The sequence below is a fragment of the Euwallacea fornicatus genome, chromosome 1, assembly GCF_040115645.1.
Source record: "Euwallacea fornicatus isolate EFF26 chromosome 1, ASM4011564v1, whole genome shotgun sequence".
Lineage (NCBI taxonomy): Eukaryota > Metazoa > Arthropoda > Insecta > Coleoptera > Curculionidae > Euwallacea > Euwallacea fornicatus.
In genome coordinates, this window is record NC_089541.1 from 718,028 (window position 1) to 739,578 (window position 21,551).

The window sequence follows — 21,551 nt, forward strand, 5'->3', positions numbered from 1 at the left end:
AAACGTGAAAGCATTATATTTCTGCGAAGAAAGTTTATTGGAGATTTTCCATAGCGTTGACCGTTTCCATGAAAAAAAGCAACAATTTGCAATTGAGGAATCACATGAATTGGATTTTTTTCAAATTGTGCGCTTTAATACGTGAAAAACGGCCGAGTCTTCTTACGCTTTCCACGTCTCAGTTAATTGTTGTTTGCGTAATGTATTAAATTCAGTCTGATTCAGTATTGATTACTTGATGATGCTCTTTTTCCATGAAAAAGGTTAACGCCTTCAAAAATATTCAAGAGAGCTTTTTTTCCATAGGTGTGTTTGAAGAATTTTGACTTTTTTTTAACGATTAGGGTAGCACATTTTTCTTTTATAATGTTCAGGTTAGTTCAGGTTTCCCCCTGAAGTAACGCTCATCGGCGGCTCCGTGGCGGAACGATAGTGAAGAGAGGAGGGTTTCTAGTGGGCAGGCGCCTCCCTTCGGGGGGTGAATCCCACATAACCCGGTTGCCGGTCCATCAGACCGGGCACCCTTAGAAGGTTTTCCCACAAAAAAAAAGGTTAGTTTGGGTTAATTAAGAAAATCAAAGGAAATCCCAAAATTGGTCTAAAGTGCATGTATATTTATTTGGAATAATCAACAACAAACACCATAAAATATTCCAACAGGTGTTTCGACGCAAAACGACTGTTACAGACGAACTATTTTTACATAGACATTATGCATTTTTCCATTATTGTTCTAACTATTAGAATAAGTAGATATATAAAAAATAAACTATTGACAGTATAAAATAATCGAATATTAGTTAACAATAACCAATATCTCATTACTAATCAAACCTAAACATACAGGATGAGTTCTTTTTATGTGCAAACACGTAAACATCTCTAAAGTTATAACTTTTAGAAAAAAAATGCAAATGAGAGACGGGTAGCATGGAGGGGGAAAACATTCGGCATCGTCGCTGTTCCGCTTCCAAGGTACCTTTAGGTTCCAGTTAAGGTCCACTTTGTTTTTGCAAATGGAAAAACTCGCATTTTTTTGGTAGATTCCGATTTATTGTCGAAAACAGTCATGTTTTTACTTGAAACGCTTTTTTATTCACTCGATAGTTTTAGAAAAAAATTTACGTTTTTGAAATTTATGATTCTTTTAACGAAAAATGCTTGTATTAGTACGTTCGAAGGAGAGAATTAAAAGTAAAACCGCAATCTTTGAACAATTCAATAAAATAAGTGTTCAAAACGACGTTCTTCTACTTCAGTGCATTTAGCGATTATCAATTCAAAGGACTGTTTGTTACTGAAAAACGGTTCTAATGGAATGTCATGGCAAGCACCTCGTATCCTTTTTTCCGCGTTTTTAGCCGTCGTCGGCGCTTCAGCGCAAAATTTTTTTTTAAGTCCCCCTAAGAAAAAAGTCAGGAGATGTCAAGTCTGGTGAACGTGCTGGCCAGTTAACGTTACCGTCACAACCAAACCACTTTTGGGGAGACACTTCATCCAATTTTCCGAAACAACTGTTGCATAGATATACGACCTCTTCCCCAGAATCCGCAACATTTGCTAGAGTCGATCGTAACGCGTCTCAGAATGCGAACTCGGCAAACAAATGATCATATGCACGTTCAGCGGATCGTCATAGCGTAGTCAGTCCGCGTGAGTTGCACAACCGTAGAACCCATCGATTGGTGAAATAAAATACCTTTACAACAACGGAATTTGCGTTAATCAAATTAAAATTGGCGCAGCCGGTAGGATTCTCTCGAGTCGGTCCTAGTTCGAATCTGATGACGAGGTGAAACTCAAAAATCGGTTAAATGCTTCGAAATTCGAGCGGCAACGTCAAGGACGGCCGATTTTCTGTTTTAGAAAGGATCGGGAGTAACACCAACAACGGCGCTGGTGTCCGCCACGAATGACATGAGTCTCGGGGGGTATACCTTCCATTGCTGACATCGCCCGATGGAGGAGCGAAACTGGCAGACACGTTCTACTGTAAGTCGACTCGTTTCCTATAGTTGTGCAGCCTGTTAGATAAGCATGTGATGTGAGCAAGTGAGAACATTTATAAAGGGGACATTAGGAGGAATAAATTAGCCTGGAACCGGAATTAATTCAACCTCAGCAGTTCCAAGGAGGACATCAAACGAACTTGCTCAGGTATCGCTTTAGACTTTTCCAGCGATATCGCTAACTTATTTGAAGATGAAAGCAGATTGGTCATTATTAAGGTAGAAATATGCTATAGCATAAGACGGCCGACGCCTTGAAATCGGCCGTAACCCTCTTAAAAACCTTTCGTGGAACACCTTCCAGATTAGAGTCTTTTGTAAATTAAATCGACACTTTTCACGCTCGTTACTTTAGCGGCGCATGCGCATTATTTCTGCGATTACCTTGATTTTTTTTAAAGTAAATTGTCATTTTTTTTAAAGGTGTCAATTTTGACGTGTCAAATTCGTTAGACCGGCCCAGTTTTCGTAGCTTAATTTAATCGAGAACCCATCACGGACGAGCACACATTTAGCGATTTCCCGAACACGGTGTTACTTCATCGTCAAGCTCACTATAATGGCGGAGGAGCGTAATAGTTCTATTTGGCTCAATTTCCCCTATCGGCCAAGGCCATCGCATAGAGCGTTTTCCAGAGCGCTTCGGCGATTGCAAGAAACAGGAACAGGAGCAGTTAATAGGGCGAACCGTGGAGTTCAGAGAAATCGCAGAACTGTAGAATTTGAAGAAGAGATGTTTCAGAGGATTGAACAAGATCCGGCAAGCAGCTCTCGAACCATTGCGAGAGACGTGAGAGTTAATCGAGCAAGCGTCTGGCAAGTTTCGAGAGAACACCTCCACTGTTATCATCCCCAACTGGTTCAAGCGTCTACGCCCCACCACCGATGGTACATCACGTACCATTTTCTCTCGGTGGTTCGTACAACGTCATCAAATAGAGCCACGGTTCGTTCTTTTTCTTTCTGGCGAAGCCATTTTGACCGAGGAAATCGCTTTTAACTCCCGCAACGGTCACATTTGTGTGGGCGAAAACCCTCGTGGTATTCGAACCGTCAACTTTCAACACGAGCTCGGAATCTACATGTGGGCTGGCATCGTCGACTGCCATTTAAGCCTTCCACCTCGTCTTACCGCTCCCATTCACTTGAACTTTGTGTAAGAAATCGTGCCCGACTTGCTGGAAGGAGCGCCCCTGAAGATTCGTCGTCAGATGTGGCTACAACAAGACGGAGCACCATTCGCTAGTCGGTCGAGAATACACAAACCAAAAATTCGGTGAAAAATGGGCTGGAAGAAGGGACCAGCCGCGTGGTCACCACGCTCTCCCGACCTAACTTCCCTCGACTTTTTTTCGCGGGGCCGTATGAAGACTCTTGTTTATGAGACATTCGTCGAGTCGGAGGAAGATCTATTGGACCGTATTGTGGCGACGACAGGAGTGCAGGCGAGGCCTGGCAGCTTGGAAAGAGGGCTTCACAACGCGATGCGTGCACTGAGGCTGATGGTCGCCATTTTGAACAATTATTGTATTGTGAATGACCAGCAACATATTTGAGTTGTTAAAAGAAATGTTAATGTTAATGTTGTGAATAAATTCGTGTCAAAAAGTTAATTTGCACTTTCGGTATCGCGTCGGATTTTTCTTTAACGCCGCTTTCACAGCAATTATGAATTGCGAGGTATCGTAAATAATAATTTTTTTTGTAGAGAAACTGTATGTTTGCTGAGAATTAAGAAAAGAAGTTTAAAGCCGTTCATTCGGGGTAAGGAAAAAACGCGCTTTTTTTGCGAATTATTTCGCGTCGTTTTTCGTGTATTTCCACGCGTTCGAAAGAGATCTCGCTTGTGTCAAAACATGTCAAGTGTAGTAACCCTTTGGTCAAGAATTGACGAAAACCAACGATAAACGTTTAGAAACTATTTCGAAAAAATTATATTAATCACAGAAGTTTAGCGCCCTCTGGCGGCAAGACGAAGCAACATTTTGCCCAAAACGTCTCGTTTCCGGTCATTTCTGGGACGCCCCCAATAACTATCCCAGTGCTGTAGAAGCACCTCCACAGAGTCCCGACCTCAATGTGATTCAGCATTTATAGCGCCACTTAGAGGTTGTAGTTAGGACTCGTGAAATTTCTAACGTAACCTATGAAAACTGGGTTTTTAGGAAGAGTGGGAAAAATTACACCTACGCCCCAGGCCGTTTACGAGATGTAATTGGTAATAAGGAATTCTCGACCAAATGCTAATTCTCGTTTATTGAAATTTACGTTTTCGCCTCTGCTAATGCACTAAAAGTAGAGACATTTAACTAGTCCACATAAAATACATTCTCGATCATTTTTCCTTTTAAGAATTGTCCCGTTCTTGATCATCCTTCACGAAGTTCACAGTAAAATTTTAATAAAATCTTTAACTGACATAAAATAATTAAACATTGGAAAGTTCCGAGATGCGCAATTTTAATGCGACATACTGTATAACAGTTAGGTTAGCACGGTCTAACCTGATCGTACGAAAGAAATTAAATTCGCATGAATCATTGCTAGAAGATCTACCAACAGGTAAAGTAAGAAGTAGGAAACTTTAAGGCATTTAAATCTATTAATAAATTACGGACAGTAAAGTAATTCCAGCACCGCAAATGGTTTAAATTCAGCTCAGACATCAGGCACTATGTCCCACAAAGGACCCACCCTATATACACTGTCCACAGTTAAATTTACAACAAATTGAGCAATTTTCGTGTTATCTCAAAAAAGGCCTAAATTAAACGCACAACATCTCCATCTCGCTGCAATGTCATTTACGGAGAACATCCTGTATACATCGACGCCGAATCCCTAGATTTTTCAAACCACAATTCTTGACAATAACAATCGTTACTGGTCGTTAAAATCGTTAAAGTAATAATCTAAAGATCGCCCTGTGTAGGTACCGTGGGGTCGCATGATGCAAACTTTCGAAGTATCTATAGCTACAATGCGACCGACCTACGGTAACTAGAAAGTACGAATTCTAGACTTGTTAACTAATTAATTAGGGTCAAATAGATTAATTCCCGTCCTAATTGAACTAGAACATCAGTATCACAACAAGGCCAGCGTTAAAAAACTTATGTATGTACCATTTGATAATCTACATTTGGAAAATACGTGCATATAAAATCCACTGTAATGTACAAAAGCTGTAATCACATCGTTATACATTACCTCACTCCACTCCACTGTAATGTAAAGATTAACCTTCAACCAAACCCTTCTTCCTATACAATTCCGCCACGACAGCCACAGCCCCCCCAGGTATGTATCGCACGAAATTATCCCCCGCCAGAGGCCCTACCGCAAACAGCCCCTCATGCCCGTTCACCTCGTGCGTCAATGGGTTGATATCTACGGGGTTACTTTTGGAGTCGATGTCTTTATCGGGGAACACCCCCAACTTGGCGTCGGGTGGCATGAAGGAAAGGTTCGGCCTGGATCCGATGAGGACGGCGGCGAAGGAGATTTGCACCTTGACTAGGTCCCCGCTTTTGGCGGTGAGGACAACCACTTGGGACTCGGGATCGAAATCGGTGAGGGAGTGCTCTGGATAAGCAGCATAGAGGGGGTAGGTGGAGCCACCGTCGTTCATCATTTGACGTACCTGGAAAAAAGAAGAAGCACGGTTTTTCAACTGCAGGGATCTGATTGGTCGCCGGGAATGGAACGTCATATTTAACCTGGCGGGCTAATCAAATTATTATTCGCCGAGTGGTCTTCGTTTCTGTCAATAATGGCCGTCTGAAAGGTCCCGTCCGTGACAATGGAGTGCTCTGGTTCGATTTTCTCGTGAAATTGTCTTGCTGACAAAGTTATCCAGAGTTTGAAAAACCCGATCTAAGGGGAAGTTACAATGCTGGCAAGTTCAGCGGGGGCATTAATTTCCGGCCAAAGCCACCGATTGATTTCAATAAATAGGGAGATGCTCTTGATAAATTTATCGGCAGTTCAACAACTGTGTTCTCAAGGAAGTAATTTATTATCACCGTGTAACATGAACAGCTGCTATTTGACAAAACCTTAATTACCTTGTGATACTCAGGATACATATTCTCAGGTAGTTGCTTTGTAAACTCAGCAGATCTTCCCCTAAAAACATGCACCACCGGAACATTTCTCGATCTCACAGCCATCACAGCATCGGCAGCACTCAATCCTGCCCCCACCACTAAAACGGGATCCATTTCACCGTCTTCCTCAGCTAATTTCTCATCCAGTCGATTCTCCAACTTCCTCAAATCGTGGATTAACCATTCAGGGTCTTCCCCCTTTCCGAAAATATCTAATCGGTTTGGAGAGTCATAGCTACCACAAGCTAAAACTAGGTATTTGCATGTGTATTTGGTGATTGTATTCGTCTCGCTGTTGATTGATTCAATGAGCCAGTTGGGGGATTCGGAGGAATTGGAGTGTAGTGATGGTGTGGAGTTGAGTTTGCAGTAGAAAGGCACTGTGGGTTTGGAGAATGTGTCGAGGCTGTGGGAATGGAATAGATGAGGTTTGGGGGATTTGTTGTTAAAATCAGTGTCGCCACAACAAGAACATGGTTTCTTCCTCTCGTGTTTGGGAATGATAATAGATTCTGATTTGGCTTGATGACTTCGCCTCTTGCATGCCCGGGTCCTCCGGGGATACCTTGCGAGCAGACAATTCAAGGCAGTGGTGACGAAACAACGGTTTTCTTGGTCCTCGTTCAGGGGCACAAAATAGTCTTTCACTCTCTCCGATACGTCTCTGTCCAGCTTTTTTACCCACATGTTCCTTTTCTTTAACACTTCTTCGTCACCCAAAGTTATAAGTTCACTCTCGTTGCCCCCCAATCTTATCACAGAAGTCACCACAGCGTCATTTTCAAAGTACTTGGTCAATTGCATCTCTTTCGCGTAGTTTTCGTAGTATGAAGCTACATCACGGCTGAACGCTCTGTTCTCATTTGCTGAGCGGGATGGGAAAGGTTTTTCTGGAAGAGACATCCAGGAACCTAGAGACAACGTCAGCACGTCTGGGTCTATGCGGTGCCAGGAGCCTCCAGGAGGACCTCGACCCAATACCAAATGGTCGATCTGACGTACAAGAATTCGTTGAAATAAGTTAATGACGACTATCTTTAAAAATAACCTCTTTTCCTGCAGGTTTAAACTCGACTAACGGCTGCAAATCGAGGCCCAAATCCGCACAAGGGTGCAGCAAAGCATCCATCAGAAGAGACACTGGGTTGGTGCTCCTGCCCTCCAGCCCTTGAGCCAAGAAGGCCAAATCTTGGGTGATGAGACAAGGAGATCTTAATGTTTTGAGTCGAGCGCTGAGCATTTCATCCGGGTGTTCTCGAGATACGAAGTAAGGCAAGCGCCCGCTTAGCATTAAAGAGGTTATTATGCCTGACGGACCATTTCCTGTAAATGATAGTGCTTGATGAGGAAAATTTGGTTTATTATAATGATTTTACGTGCCAACAACGATGACCTCCTTGTAAATTATCGAATCGTCCTCCATTTTTTCCATGCTGGTCTTCATGGTTGTTAAACTCGTCCTGTAACGGAATAAAGTTTAAAGTTATTAGGTGGTTGCGGCAATAACGATGCATTAAATTGAATTCGCCATCCTGTCAAGATAGTAGTTTTTGCTACAAGTTCGTATCCTTAAGGTTTTTTTTAAATACTAACTTTTTAATTAAAAATTTAAGTGTTTGAGGTGATTCCCACATCAGATCAGAAAGTTGACGGTTAACCCAGAAACAACACTTTTATTTTCTAGGAAAAAAGAGGAAACATTGTTGCTCCACGAAGTTGTTCCAAGTTGGCATACTTTTCATTTATTCTGTTACTTTCAAATAAGTAAATTTAGCTGCTCACACAGAAGTATCGTGTATGATTTTAGGTGCAATTGCGGGTAGATCCGGCAACAACAATCTATATATATCGTTTCAGATGATGTTCCACGTTGTAGACCATATACAGAATCAGGGTGTACCATATCATAGAGACATAATACTCCTCCAAATACGAGGGTCAATCAAATACGAACCAGAATTTCTCTCATGCGGCTAGTCGAACATCGGAAGGGAGCTAATGCGCGTAGGAGTTATAGGTAGTGACATCACAAGATCTCGTCTAATCTACTTAGTCTCTGAAGATCCAGTTTTTAATCGGTATCACTATGAACGAGCACAAAGTACACTATCAAGTTGCGTAACATACTTGTATAACGTTTTTCACATGCGAAAGTGTACGAGTGAAAACCAGCGGAAATTCTTCGAAAACTTAAAGCACTGTTTAGAGAGTCCTGGGTACAGTACACCCAAGGGTACGAATAGCATAAGAAATTTCTGGAAGGGACGAGAAACAGTTGAAAAGGAACCCCATGCTCGCGGCCCTCGGTTCAGGGTGTTTTTTGGGATTCCAAGAGGTGTTTGCACATTGACTTTCTCCGTGAACGTCTCACAGTCGACCAGACGTACTACTGCCAGTAGTACTAGCTGATACGCATTTTACACATCGTCAGTAAAGATGAAAATTATTGATCAGAAACGTGATTCTGTTTTACGACAATATCCGTCTCCATATAGCCAACCTGACTAAAGAAAGGTAGGGAGAAATTCACTGGCCAACATTGGAACAACCTTCCTACAGTCCGGACTTATCCCCATGTGATTATCACATGTTTGATTCGTCGAGAGGGACATTTGGCGGAGGAAGATTCGACAACGACGCAGGTGTTGAGGGCTTCGCGTACGATTGGTTGCAAATACACCCTGTTTCTTTCTACGTTAACGGCATTAAGAAACTTCCAATGCGATGGGAAAAATCTATTCTCATATCAGGAGATTATGCAGGAAAATAATACGTACCTTTCACTTTTGGATCTTGTTCCAATACATTTAAAGAAAAAAATCCTGTTCATATTCGACTCACCCTCGTAATAAAATAATGCTTATAGACCATGGTCAAAAACGCACCGTTTCCGATATATAGGGCGGCAAAGTTTCGCATTCTCGAACGGACACTTTCAACAGTTTTTGTAATTTTGTTTTCGTTTAGATTTGTGTATTTTTTAAATGAATTTGACTAAACGTTCCGAATTGCTTCGGATAGTTGATAACTGAGCCGAATGATTTGTCCCTTACTTCCGCTACGCTTCGAGTTGGCATCTTTGTGTATTTTCCCGAATCATATGAAAAAGGTAAAAGGACACGAAAATACTGCAAGGGACCAAAAAGCTAAAGAATTGAGGAAATAATTTAAATTCACGCAGGGCGTTCCAAAAAAGTACATATCAATCGTGAATTTACGGGAGTAAAGTGCAACCTTTCCACCTTGCACATCGAAAATGGTGCGGTTTCGACCATGGGTCTATAAGCGTTTTTTTGAATTATTTTGCAGAGTACTGTCGCTCCCCGAAATACCTCCATGAGGACACGTTACACCCTGTATACACGATATGGTCATTTCAGTACTCGTGTATCATTCGATGATTAATTACGACTTAAGCTGCAATACACCTTGAATTTTAAGGACAATTTTAAGGACGTCGAGATGTTATTTGCTCTCGGAACTTTAGGATACGTTCCGCATTTCCTTGACTTTTTTTGTTAAACAAATATAGAGATTTCGCTTCACTATTATGTATTATGGAATTGCAGTGACCGACTTCACCATAGTTACAGCTTGCTACAAACTTTCAAAGGGACACTTTTAATAATGGGAAGTTGTCGATAAGCTTTAATCATAAAATCCATACAATGACGACCTTCAACAAGAACGGTATTATAGGAACAAATTTATTATTAAAAAATGATTAATGAATGTACTGGTAGAGGATTTTATTGTCGTAAAACTTGCTTTAACCTTTTTTTTTAAAGTTGCCGGTAATGGTCTTTTTCTACTAAGTGTAATAAAACCGGTTCCGCATGAATTATTATTATTATTTATTGATTACGCCCCCATGGACCTAAATACATTTCACCTCAAGCACCTGCTATGGCGCATAACGCTCCTTAAGGAAATTGATAAGCGAACGATTACGGCCATTTATCGCGTTTAATTTCTGGCGTAACACAGAATTATTCACTACAACTGCTTCAGCTTAGCACGCAACAGCTACAGGTCGCTGAGGCAGTTCAAATCCCTTTCGGCCCAGGACCTATTTCCGAGATCTCGACGGGAATAGTGCATGCGCGCGCATGTGTGCGGGTATAAACAATAGCGCTTGTTTCTCGGAGGAATGTGACTAAAAAATTTAATTGAAGATACGTTTTTTTTCCTGATTTAGATAACAATTTAGTCGTTACATGATTCGCTCGGTAGCGACGATACGGCGACTTTGTGCTAGTTCATATCAATTAGTTTGGGGCTCGGCTAATTGGGAAAAATTTATGATTGCTGGCTTAAAGGCGCGAACCACGCGCCTATCATCCTCCACTGGTTTTTATAAACAAACCGGGAGTTTGTGAATGATACTTCGATCGAAAATAACCGCGTAAACATGTTTATAAGAAAGTGATATTCTCCAAATTTTAGTGCACAAAAACAGAAGTGTTGGATCGAAAAATCAATCTTAACCAAAAACTAATCCTCGACGACCTCTGATCCCTAAACTTTTCCTACTGGAATTCCTCTTTGGCAAACAACAGCTCTAAACGTTAATGGTGATTTATGATGATCATAAGTCTGGTGTCTCAGACCCGAAAACGTGCTCTTATTATTGAATTTCACTACGTAATGGACGTGGCATTTGAGTTAAAAAGAAGCGCATTTCCTGCTTATTGGTGCCTACCGCGCATAAGCTTATTAAAATCTAGTAATAATAAATACTTGGTCTCGACATACTTTTTTCAAGAAATTAATTTTTTTTTCAGCGCAGCTTCAAATTTCCTACCTTTGAGCGACGAACGAAAAATGGCAACCACGCAACAGTCTTTTTGTCATGTCGCGACGAACGTTCTATATGGGCGTGACATGACGCGGCTGCTAATGAAACCACCGGCCCCGTTGCCAGACGTTGCTAAACCTCCGAAGAGGGCGGATCGAAAGTTTACAAAACTAATTTTGAAAATTCCTGATTATTAGGCTTAGATAAGAGATTGGAGGTGATAAATATAAACAACTTGAGATTCTTAATTTACGTTGATGACTACTACTTAGCTGAAACTATTGAAAAGGTATATTTGCATAAGTATTTCATTCAATTCGTCGCTCATTTAAATATCCGGTTAATTTAAACAACTTTATCAGCAAAATTAATCATTGTATAAGCAATTAATAAGTCACTTATAAAATCGCAAACATGCTGATAGAGTTTTAATCTGTAACTATATAATTTGTCCTTTATCAGTTAGTTCGTTGGAAGGAGATTTTAGCTTTGCAAACAGTGATTTTCAAGATTATGCACGTTAGAAAACCTACTCTAGAAATCAATTTCAAAAATCATTGTAATGAGATACTCAACTAAGAATGACTTGCAGAAATTGCGTGATGAGGTCAATACTTGAATGGTGGTATTATAAAGTCAGGTTTCGCTATAATTTATGGGATCAAATTTGCATATACATCAGTTTCTCTTTTGCCTATACATTGTAAAGGCCAATTTGGCACTAGTTCCACTACTAGTCAGTTCCGAACAAATCTAGCAAGCAAGCTGTTTGTCGTCTTGTAAGTGGAGCAAAGCATTTTCATGTAAACAATCAAAAGTTCATACATAGTAAAACAAATGGATCCAAACAGGTTCTCCAAGAGGTCCTTGAACACAACGTTAAAAGCATTTACGTTGACTGGAAAGAATTCTATGAGTAATGCGTGGATAAAACCAGCACATTACAGGACTAATTGGCCACTGACCACTAATTCGTGCAATAATACCTATTATTTGTGAATGAAAATCGTGCATTAATTGACAGTTGCATAATATCAAGTTGTAAAATTCCCTTGAATTAGGTTTACAGGAATTATTTTCTGATTGAGTTTTCGCTTGATATAAACACTACGTTTATTAACCAACTGATTACTTTTGATGACGAATGGCTCTGTTATAGTTATTAAGAAAGGTGACGTAAGCTTCGAGTGAAAAGCAAAAAAACCCTTAATTATTGTTATTAAGTAAATTAACGATTGACTTGAATTAACCTAAACTTTAATAAGAAATTACATCCACCAATTTGTCATGAATCGCAATACACCTCGCCTAATTCATTGATTCATTTTTTTTTTTTGCGTTAAATCACGAACTAAATACAAAAAAATAAATAAAACATGCTCCATAAAAGCCCGTGCAATAATCCGATAACTATAATTTTGCATCATCAAATGTCATCGTCGCATGCACACCTTTAGGCCCCACTTTCCTTACCTAATCGATGGACAACAAATCTGAAACAATGGGACACTTAGAGCTTTGCGACACTGGTCCAATCGGCTGTTTTAGAATAATTTTCATTCAGGAATTATCTCGTAGTTTTATCGATTTCGCCGCGTTTCTCTCGCGCACTGCAAACGATAGTTGAGACGACCTTTGCGAACGAAATTCCGACTGTGACTGTAAATATGGAGGTTTCGAAGCATGCGGTTATTGGAATATGCCGGTCTAGACGCCTGCGTTTCTACTCGGCTCTCGTCATGCAAATGATGGATTTTCCTTCAGAGCAGATACAAGTCTGAAGATGGGTTTGAATTAACTAGAAACGTTGGCACGTGTCAATGGTAAAATGTCGAGAATCTTTTTATGAACGTTCATTGAAACTGTAATGGAATTCTTAAGTGATTCAGCTTAGGTAACATAATAGACAGGATATTAAATATTTATACACACAAACCTGTTGGCGCCTGTCCAAGTTCAAACTGAAGCAAATGCAGGCCGGGAATGTTAGATGTTGACATATCAGTGTGTTTGTCACTGGTGTTTCCTTTATCTATTTTTGTGGTTTTTTTTCGGTTAGGGAAATTGCAGCGACCTTGGTGTATTATTAATTTAGTTATAACCCCTTTGGAACTTGAACTACGGAAATCAACAGAATATTAATTTTCTTTAAAAAAAAATAAAAATAATAGTCATCATTATTGATCATTCTTTCACAAAGACCATGGAAAGGTAATTAATTACCTATATTTTCAAACCATTGATTTTGTGAAGCTCAGAAGAAATAAGACATTTCTTATAGTATGTCTTCACTAACGGCGAACCTAAATGGTCGTCTCGTGATCAGATTATACCTAGAATTTTCATTTATTATGCAATGTGCAAATGTTTTAATTGTGCAATTTCTCGAAACTTACAGTGGGTGAAATATGTATGAAAACCTTCTCAAGTTTTTAAAATAATTTCCGGATTTTGTCCTACCGCATAATCATTCCCTCCCATTATATGACTGTAACATTGTTTAATCGCTATCGTCACTATAAGGCATCCATACTACGAGGGAAATCAATTTATAAAATATTGCTTTCGCTAGATACTTTTAAAGCCAACATTTGAGAAATCATCCTTACAATTTATCAAAAAAGTTCAACCAGTTGCTTTTCACGCACATAGTCATTTTTCAACGTCTTTCTCAAGTTTAAAAATGTAATGTACTGTTCTATCATCAATTCAAAAATAAGTACAATTCGTAAATCTAATCCGAGACGTTCCCATTAAACTCAGCATCAGGTGTAGGTGGACAACCAATTATTAAACACAAATGTGACTTAAAAATATAATTAAAAATGTAAAGGACAATAATTGAACATTTTTTTTCATAGAATAAATAAAATAATCAATATTTAATATAAATTTATTTTGGACCTTTTTTCCCCCCTCTATCTCGCCTTCCCTTCACCTGAGCTTTAAACTCTTTGTTCAACTTTATCACCACGTTCCTTCTCCCACTATTCTCAATTTTCTTTTTATTTTGGGGCTTATATAAAGGTACGTCCAATTTCATTTTTTTGCTTTTTCTTGCCATGGCGGACTTCATGACATTTATGGCACTCTCCTCTAGATAATCCTCGTCTACCAACTTGTTTTCCTCATTTTGTAGTAATGGAAATTTCCCTACAAATCTACTGGGAAATATCGGCTTCGCCAATAATGCAGTCAATTGCCTCCGCCTCACTTCTGAAGCCTTTTTTTTTGAATTGGTCTCTTCCGTCACATATTTCTTAGACCTAAATCTCGTAATAACAAATAACATGATAATTTTTAACAACAAAACATACATTTCATCAACAATAATATCCATCTCTTTAGCAGCCTTTTGTAACCACCCCTCTTCAGAATTAGCTTTGCGCACTTGCAGCTGCAATTTATCTAAATCTCTGGCTAAATTTACCCTTTGTTTTACGGCAGTTAAGTACCGATCTTGCACGGGAAACATGGGTAAATCTTCTCCTAAAACCCATATTAAGTAACAAGCCATTTAAAAAGAAAAAACAATACTTTATACCCTTTCCTAAAGTCCTGCACAATTTCACATAATTGCTAAACTCACTAGGCTCCATTATAAGCACTGTAATGCCTTGTTTTGAGGCTCTAGCAGTGCGTCCTGATCGGTGCACATAACTCTCACTGGTCCTTGGAGTTTGATAGTGCAAAACGTGATCGATTTTGGGAATATCCAGACCTCTGGCCGCTACATCTGTGGCTATAAGCACACTATTTTCATCATCCCGAAATCTGAAATTTTTATTTAAAATTTTACAGTTGCTACTAGTTATCTAACAAATACTTTTCTAAGTTTTTAAGGCGTTGTCTTTGTTGCATGCTAGCATGCAATGGCAATGGCTGACAGGCTAATAAACCCAGTAGATTAGTTAATCTTTTAACGCAGCCTATGGAATTGCAAAATATCAAAGTTCTCCCTGGATGTTTTTTCAAGAAATAATAGACATAATAGTCTTTTTCTTCTATGGAGCAGGTAATTCTGCACTCAGTGAGGGTGCCTGAGGTACCCTTACCCTCACTCAAATCCACAATTTTTGGGTTTGTAACTCCCATAGTTGTAACAATTTTTTGTAATTTTTGCTGTGGAGACATTTCTTTAAGTTTACGACCTTTAATTTTGCTCCTATTCACTAAATGTTTTGGAATATCATGAATTAAAGTTAATGTGGCTGAGAAAACAAAATTTTGTCTTTGATTTTTTTTCTTTTCATCTAAATTAATACGCTCAAGCAGCTCATGCAGCTCCTTAAAGTGGCCTCTCTCCATCATTCTGTCTGTTTCATCTATAGCTAAAAATCTTTAAAAATCTTGTTTAAAAAGAAAACTAAAGAACTTTTGAACATACTTAATATTGTCAATTTGTGATAAATGCTCATTGCCCTGCTGAATCAACTCCCAAAGGCGCCCAGGAGTTGCCACAACAATTTCAGGATTTTTACTCAAAAGTCTTTCTTGCTTCACTGCTGCCATTCCACCTACTACTACAGCAACCTTAATACCTGAACAAATAAACCTTAATGACCTTAAATCAGCACATTAAATAAAGGCAAACCTGTGTATTTTGCAGCTAAAGTTAAGTGCTTGGTGACTTGCAAGGCAAGCTCTCTTGTTGGAGTCAAAATTAGGGCATATAAAGGCTTCACAATTGAATTTCTTTTGATTTTGTATGCCTGCACACAACCTAAAGTCTGATCATTTAACTCTAAATCTTCCTCATCATCTGAGTCTGTTAAAACAGTATCGGTGCAATTTTCCTCTTGCAATTTATTAATACCTGCCAAAATGGGCAGGCCAAAAGCTAAAGTTTTGCCACTCCCAGTTTCAGCAGCTCCGAGAATATCCCTTCTTCCTATATTTAGTTATGGTCTTATAATGTTGAAGTATGAAGTTTAAACTTACCTAAAATTGCAGGGGGCAGTGTGAGGGTTTGTATTTCAGTAGGGTGGTTGAAACCTTGTTCTTCTAAAGCTCGAATTATAGTTGTGGGCAGTGCAAACTGTTCCCATGCTTCCATGAAATTTAAATTAGGAAGATTACTTTCTTCTTGAAAATCTGTGCTTTTTCCACTTATGGAAGGTTTAAGTGATTTTGAAGTGACATTTTCAGTTGAATTTACTGATCGTGTATTTTTTTTTTTTTTTTTGGATACCGTAGTAGTAGCAGCAGCTTTCCTTTTACGTTTCTGCAAGAATGTCATGAGGGATGATTAAATTGTATTGTTAAAACTAGGAAGCGCAATGAGATTCATAAGGTTTATTTAGAAGACAATGCAAACCTTTTCTGAAGTTACAACAATCTCCGAGCCATAGTCAGTACACTCCTCAATACCAATGAGCCCTTCTGCTAAACCATTGGAAAACAGAGCTCCGTCCAATTGTACCGGTTTCCATTTGTTGGCCACGAAAGCCATGACAATTTAAAGCTTATGATATTTAGAGGCACTTATGGATTTTTGAATGCAAAATGCTAAATTAATGATAAAATCAAGTTTAAGAATAAAACAATCATTAGCGACTAAAAGGTTACATTGGACCGCACGTGGTGTTATTGAGTGCCACTACTAGATGTCGCCAAAAATTATCCCAAAGTACTTTGATGGTCGTTCGCCAATAAGAAAGTTTTGTTTTTCTGCATGTCATAAACTAGAAAAGGACATCTATACTCTAAATAGTAAACGGACTATAACCACCAGAATTACTTTTTTTAATCTATTAATTAACCTCAAAAATTTGTTTTTTTTAGGCAGGAAGAGCTCCAATCACCGAAAGGATGTTTACAACTATTCAAATCAATTAAAACCCCTAAATATCAACAAAAACCCACGCTTCTTTAACAAAATAAAATTTTCTTAATAATTCAGAACTCAGAAACGCATTTTCAAAATGACTTCAATTATAAAATTGCAAGTCCTCTCTGGAGCCATGGACGAGTCCCCTCCCGCATATCTCCTGCAAATTGATGATGTTAAAATTCTGCTCGATTGCGGTTGGGACGAAAAGTTTAATATGAAGTTTATTAAGGAGGTCAAAAGGTAACTTAATAATTTATTTTCCATGAAGTTTTTAAGCCTGTTTGCCCTTAGACATGTACATCAAATAGATGCAGTTTTAATATCATATCCTGATACTGCACATTTAGGGGCTCTGCCTTACCTCGTAGGAAAATTGGGACTCAATTGTCCTATATATTCAACCATCCCTGTATACAAAATGGGCCAAATGTTCATGTATGATTTGTATCAGTCACAGTACAACATGAAAGCCTTTATGTTGTTTAATTTGGATGACGTTGATGCTACTTTTGATAAGATTATTCAGCTAAAGTATAATCAGAGCATTGCCCTTAAGGGTAAAGGTTATGGATTGACTGTTACTCCTTTGCCAGCGGGTCACATGATTGGGGGGACAATTTGGAAGATTATGAAGGCAGGAGAGGAGGATATTATTTATGCAAACTCATTTAATCACAAGAAAGAGCGCCATTTGAATGGGTGTGAACTGGAAAAACTGCAGCGGCCTTCTTTGTTTATCACTGATGCTTTTAATGCCAGCTACCAGCAGGCCAGACGAAGGGCTAGAGATGAGAAATTAATGAGTAAAATTCCAGTTTAATCAATTTGAAATGGTGATAAAAGTTATGTTGTTTTAGCAAACATTCTACAAACATTAAGAAGCAATGGGAATGTGCTGATTGCAGTGGATACTGCTGGTAGAGTACTGGAATTGGCCCATATGTTGGATCAGTTGTGGCGCAACAAAGATTCCGGCCTATTAACCTACTCTTTGGCCCTTATAAGCAATGTTGCATATAATGTGGTTGAATTTGCCAAGTCTCAAATAGGTAAAAATGTTTGTATTTTAATGATATTAAATGCTCAAGAGATTTTTGTTTTGTAGAATGGATGAGTGATAAGTTGATGCGTAGCTTTGAGGGAGCCAGGAACAATCCATTTCAGTTCAAACATTTAAATTTGTGTCACACTTTACAGGAATTGAACAAAGTGCCCAGTCCTAAAGTAGTTTTGGCAAGTAGTGCAGATTTGGAGGTGGGATATTCCAGAGAATTGTTTCTGCAATGGTGTTCTAAGCCAAATAACAGTGTCATTATAACAACAAGGTTAGTTTCTAGTAAAAAAATTTGGTTTTAGAGAATAACTACTATATTTCTCCTCTTCATTTACCCTCAATATTATCCTCTATTTACACACATCAAACAATTCTACAGAACTTCTCCGGGAACTTTGGCCAGAGATCTAATAGACAATAATGAAGTGGGACGTACTATAGATTTAATAGTGGAGAGACGAGTCAAACTAGAAGGAGCTGAATTGCGGGAGTTCGAAACGCGACAGCAAAGAGCCAAAATTGAAAAAATTACCAAAGAGTATGGGTTTTTTGTTAAGTAGAGCACCAGCATTGAACTTTTTTGAAATAGGGATGGCGGCTCAGACTCCGACAGTGACATAGAGATGTCAATCATATCCAAGGGGAGACATGATATAGTTGTTAAGCAGGAGGGAAAAGTTAGCGGAGGTTTTTTTAAAGTTACTAAAAAGCACCATCCAATGTACCCATTCAAAGAAGAAAAAATAAAGGTGCCAAAATCGCTCTACAATAATTAAATATTTACACTTACGTTTCGTATATTTTAGTGTGATGAATATGGAGAAATAGTCCGAGTCGAGGACTATAAGTTAGCTGACTTAAACCCTGATATTGATGACAACAAAGAGAACCTTGATATAAAGGAAGAGGAAGATGATGACATTGGTAAAAATGTATTAAAAGGTCAGAGAATCAATTGATAAATTATAGTGGATTTTAGTTGAGATTCCAGAGGTGCCTTCCAAATGCATCGCTCTAGAAAGGACTGTGCAGGTGAATTGTCAGGTGCAGTACATTGACTTTGAAGGTCGCTCGGATGGGGAGTCTCTAATGAAGATTCTCTCGCAATTAAGGCCGAGGCGAGTTATTGGTGAGCGATTTCTTTTAAGTGGAAGGGTGGATTCATTGTTGAGTCATTAATAGTGGTGCACGGGACTCCCGAAAACACTGAAATCATTGCCAAACACTGCAGGGAAAACATCAATGTGCGAGTATTTACGCCACAAAGGGGTGAAGTTGTAGACGCAACCAGTGAGACGCATATTTATCAAGTATAATTTTTTGCATTTATAACGTTTTTCTTTGTGTGTAACGTCTGAGTTTTTTCAGGTAAGACTTACGGATGCCTTAGTTTCTCAATTAGATTTTCTCAAAGCCAGAGATGCTGAAGTGGCTTTTATCAGCTCCCAAATTGCTGTTCGGGAATCGCAGGCCGACGCCCAAAGACCAAGTCTAGAGGACGACGACGCAATGGAAATAGTCCCAGACGAAGATACTAGGGTTCTAACCCTGGAACCGTGCTCGGAAGTGGACAATCATGAGCCTGTATTCGTAAACGAGCTTAAACTTTACGATTTTAAACAGGTTCTGGCTAGGGCCAACATACCTTCAGAGTTTTCTGGGGGAGTTTTGTGGTGCTGCAATGGAACAGTGGCCGTCCGGAAGGTTGATACGGAGAAAATAGTATTGGAAGGCTGCATTTCAGATGATTATTATAAGATCAAAGACTTGTTGTACGATCAGTTTGCTGTTTTGTGAAATGTCGTTTAGTTTTAATTTTTTATATCAATGTATATACATATGTATAGTACTTAAAACCTTTAATAAAAAAAAACAATCTGTAATTTGATGTCATGTCAAGTTGATAATTTTTGGGTGATTTTTTGGCGTGGAAATTCACATGAATATGGGTCCGAAAATGCTTAGTTTTTTTAGTTGGAGGACATTAAAGTTTTACATTTAAATATTATTGTGAGTACATTCCTTTTTACACCTCTTTTCGTGCTTTTAACGGTTTTCAGAGCGTAAAAAGTCGAAAGAGAATTGCGTCTGTAAAAGGCTTGCAGTCGTGCCTAGAAAGCTTTTATCCAGAGTTACAGGTGGCGTCGCCACGAGAGCCGTTAAGTGCAGGCCTGGTGCGATTGGCGGGACCGGTCGACGAGATCCTCCTTCGAAGTCGGACCACGCGGTCTATCGTCCTCTCCGTGCTCTATTGATTGCGTTCCCGCCACGAGGATGCTCGGTTCTGTAGCATAGTCCAAGAGTAGAAGCTTGATTCGGGTTCAAACAGGTGGTTTCGGTTCATTCTTGTTTTAGAGTGAAACTGGGAATCTGGCAAAACTGTGAGTATTTTTTGTGAATGTAGACGCTCTTTGCGTGAATTCTCTTGCAAGATACAGTAGCTGAAAGTCAGTTCATTTTCGTGAGAAATTGCTTGAAAAATCGGACGCGCATTTTGCAACGTGGGTTTTTAGACTTGATAATAATAAATGATCTTCACGTTCTTATCACGAATCCTGTATGGATTGGGAAACTTCAGTTTCATGTGAGAAATGCTAGCAATAAACTTAACGAATAGAATTTTCTTAGCGATAATCCAGATTACCGACAAATGCACGATGAATTAATAATTTTCATTTCGAATTCGATGATTAAACACGAAACCAGAACTAATACTGGTCAGTCGGGTATTTGCTGAGAGTGAGTTGTTTGGCTAAGCGACTGTTTATGCCGCTTTTTCAGTTGTTACAGACGCCATTATTGTTAATTTTCTGTTCAAATTAGTCCTGAAAGTTCATTAATATAATGAAGTTATTTTAGTGAGTTTGTGATAAAAATCGAGCGTGTCAATTGGAAAATTTTAAGGATAATTATAGCACTGATATTTTTCTAGAGGTTTTCTTTATGATTTTTATCTTTAAACTGTCTTGACCGGCAGTTTCGGCTGGTTCCTAACATTATAATGTCAAATGAGATTATTGGAAACTTAACTAGGTATCGAGCCTTAAATTTCGAAAAAGCCTTATTTGGCTGCAAACATTCTACTTATTTTCCAATTCCTCATCGAAAAGAGACCGAAAAGCGTTAAACATGCAAAATTTTATTAAATGCGGAATTCTGACAAATAAGTTTAGACCGGCTGGGAAACAATGGACCAGACCTTATATTTCGCCATTGCTCCTTTCCTTGCCAATTTGCCTGCAGTGCGCTGTTTTGCTGGGCGACTGTTGGCCTATAGTTCGTTTTCTTGAGTGTTCGGTTAACAAATTTGTCTCCTGTGGTCAGCGGTAATTAAAGTGTTTTTAACAGTTCGTTTGTTGTGGAAATCGGATCCATTAATTTAACATTTGAAGGTATAAGGGAAATTATCATTTTCAGGTCAATTTTGATCGTCGCTCCGTAAGCTTTAGTTAGGTTTCTTAACACGAGTTAAGGTATTTCCGGAAATAAACAGTTAGCGTTTACCTTTAGATTCTCCGAAACAAAAGTTATTTTGACTGTAATTAATCTCAAATTTGTGCATTTTCACGTTAAAATGTAGTTTGGTCAAGTAAGCTTCGGCAGCGTTATCAGGAGGGAGGGGAGCACTTGAAGTGTTGCTCGTGCTCAAACGACCCCCGAGGGCAATACTTGTCTGGTCGACTTTTGGCGTGATTTCTATTGGAGCAATTTTTTGAGAAGCAGTAACGTCACTGAAGCGAATGGGAAA

The 21,551-nt window shown here is 39.0% G+C and overlaps 4 protein-coding genes and 2 long non-coding RNA genes across 10 annotated transcripts in view; 4 read left to right on the forward strand and 2 right to left on the reverse strand.

The window, feature by feature from the left end:
* Window positions 1-593: 593 nt before the first annotated feature.
* Window positions 594-12,527, reverse strand: LOC136339028 (oxidative stress-induced growth inhibitor 1-like). Of its 2 annotated transcripts, XM_066281939.1 has the most exons (5): window positions 12,390-12,527; window positions 7,499-7,578; window positions 7,167-7,441; window positions 6,077-7,111; window positions 594-5,652 (listed from the first exon to the last, which is right to left on the reverse strand). In XM_066281939.1, the coding sequence occupies exons 2-5, from the start codon at window positions 7,560-7,562 to the stop codon at window positions 5,248-5,250; spliced, it is 1,779 nt and encodes a 592-aa protein (XP_066138036.1). In that variant the 5' UTR covers window positions 7,563-7,578; window positions 12,390-12,527; the 3' UTR covers window positions 594-5,247. The 2 variants fall into 2 exon arrangements, with proteins under 2 accessions (XP_066138036.1, XP_066138047.1); XM_066281950.1 differs by lacking the exon at window positions 12,390-12,527 and having other exon boundaries at window positions 7,495-7,578.
* Window positions 2,039-14,035, forward strand: LOC136339058 (uncharacterized). 2 transcript variants are annotated; one of them, XR_010732073.1, is made up of 3 exons: window positions 2,039-2,157; window positions 10,565-10,844; window positions 10,903-14,035. It is a non-coding gene; the product is annotated as an uncharacterized lncRNA (long non-coding RNA). The 2 variants fall into 2 exon arrangements; XR_010732074.1 differs by lacking the exon at window positions 10,565-10,844.
* LOC136339062 (uncharacterized) lies at window positions 7,807-10,554 on the forward strand. The gene is made up of 3 exons (XR_010732075.1): window positions 7,807-7,925; window positions 7,976-8,135; window positions 9,428-10,554. It is a non-coding gene; the product is annotated as an uncharacterized lncRNA (long non-coding RNA).
* Window positions 13,718-16,515, reverse strand: LOC136338981 (ATP-dependent RNA helicase DDX24). Of its 2 annotated transcripts, none has more exons than XM_066281868.1 (8): window positions 16,234-16,515; window positions 15,858-16,140; window positions 15,511-15,807; window positions 15,304-15,457; window positions 14,743-15,255; window positions 14,461-14,690; window positions 14,234-14,405; window positions 13,718-14,182 (listed from the first exon to the last, which is right to left on the reverse strand). In XM_066281868.1, the coding sequence occupies exons 1-8, from the start codon at window positions 16,366-16,368 to the stop codon at window positions 13,810-13,812; spliced, it is 2,157 nt and encodes a 718-aa protein (XP_066137965.1). In that variant the 5' UTR covers window positions 16,369-16,515; the 3' UTR covers window positions 13,718-13,809. The 2 variants fall into 2 exon arrangements, with proteins under 2 accessions (XP_066137965.1, XP_066137960.1); XM_066281863.1 differs by having other exon boundaries at window positions 15,511-15,803; window positions 15,854-16,140.
* Window positions 16,516-16,644: 129 nt separating this feature from the next.
* On the forward strand, window positions 16,645-19,811 carry CPSF2 (cleavage and polyadenylation specificity factor subunit 2). Its single transcript, XM_066281852.1, has 10 exons — window positions 16,645-16,989; window positions 17,041-17,552; window positions 17,607-17,798; window positions 17,855-18,074; window positions 18,183-18,341; window positions 18,393-18,552; window positions 18,610-18,727; window positions 18,783-18,932; window positions 18,986-19,113; window positions 19,172-19,811. Exons 1-10 carry the CDS (start codon window positions 16,841-16,843, stop codon window positions 19,598-19,600), a joined length of 2,217 nt encoding a protein of 738 aa, XP_066137949.1. The 5' UTR covers window positions 16,645-16,840; the 3' UTR covers window positions 19,601-19,811.
* Window positions 19,812-20,026: 215 nt separating this feature from the next.
* Window positions 20,027-21,551, forward strand: part of LOC136338994 (uncharacterized) — a 32,178-nt gene continuing 30,653 nt past the window's right edge. Inside the window, exon 1 of one of the 2 annotated variants that reach the window (XM_066281891.1) lies at window positions 20,027-20,184. The gene's annotated coding sequence lies outside the window, so the exon portion shown is untranslated. Of the gene's footprint in view, window positions 20,185-21,076; window positions 21,196-21,551 lie in introns of those variants that run through there. The other variant, XM_066281911.1, reaches the window with a different exon arrangement.

Bases quoted from the DNA above. Each gene is read 5' to 3' on its own strand.
- LOC136339028 (XM_066281939.1), bottom strand. From the start codon at position 7,562: ATGAAGACCAGCATGGAAAAAATGGAGGACGATTCGATAATTTACAAG. The intron at 7,112-7,166 runs GTTATTTTTAAA...CTTGTACGTCAG, and splicing joins TTAAACCTGCAGGAAAAGAG to ATCGACCATTTGGTATTGGG. The intron at 5,653-6,076 runs GTAATTAAGGTT...TCTTTTTTCCAG, and splicing joins TGTATCCTGAGTATCACAAG to GTACGTCAAATGATGAACGA.
- CPSF2 (XM_066281852.1), top strand. From the start codon at position 16,841: ATGACTTCAATTATAAAATTGCAAGTCCTCTCTGGAGCCATGGACGAG. The intron at 18,342-18,392 runs GTATGGGTTTTT...TTTTTGAAATAG, and splicing joins ATTGAAAAAATTACCAAAGA to GGATGGCGGCTCAGACTCCG. The intron at 18,933-18,985 runs GTGAGCGATTTC...AGTCATTAATAG, and splicing joins AAGGCCGAGGCGAGTTATTG to TGGTGCACGGGACTCCCGAA.
- LOC136338981 (XM_066281868.1), bottom strand. From the start codon at position 16,368: ATGGCTTTCGTGGCCAACAAATGGAAACCGGTACAATTGGACGGAGCT. The intron at 16,141-16,233 runs GTTTGCATTGTC...ACATTCTTGCAG, and splicing joins TTGTTGTAACTTCAGAAAAG to AAACGTAAAAGGAAAGCTGC. The intron at 15,808-15,857 runs GTAAGTTTAAAC...AACTAAATATAG, and splicing joins ACTGCCCCCTGCAATTTTAG to GAAGAAGGGATATTCTCGGA.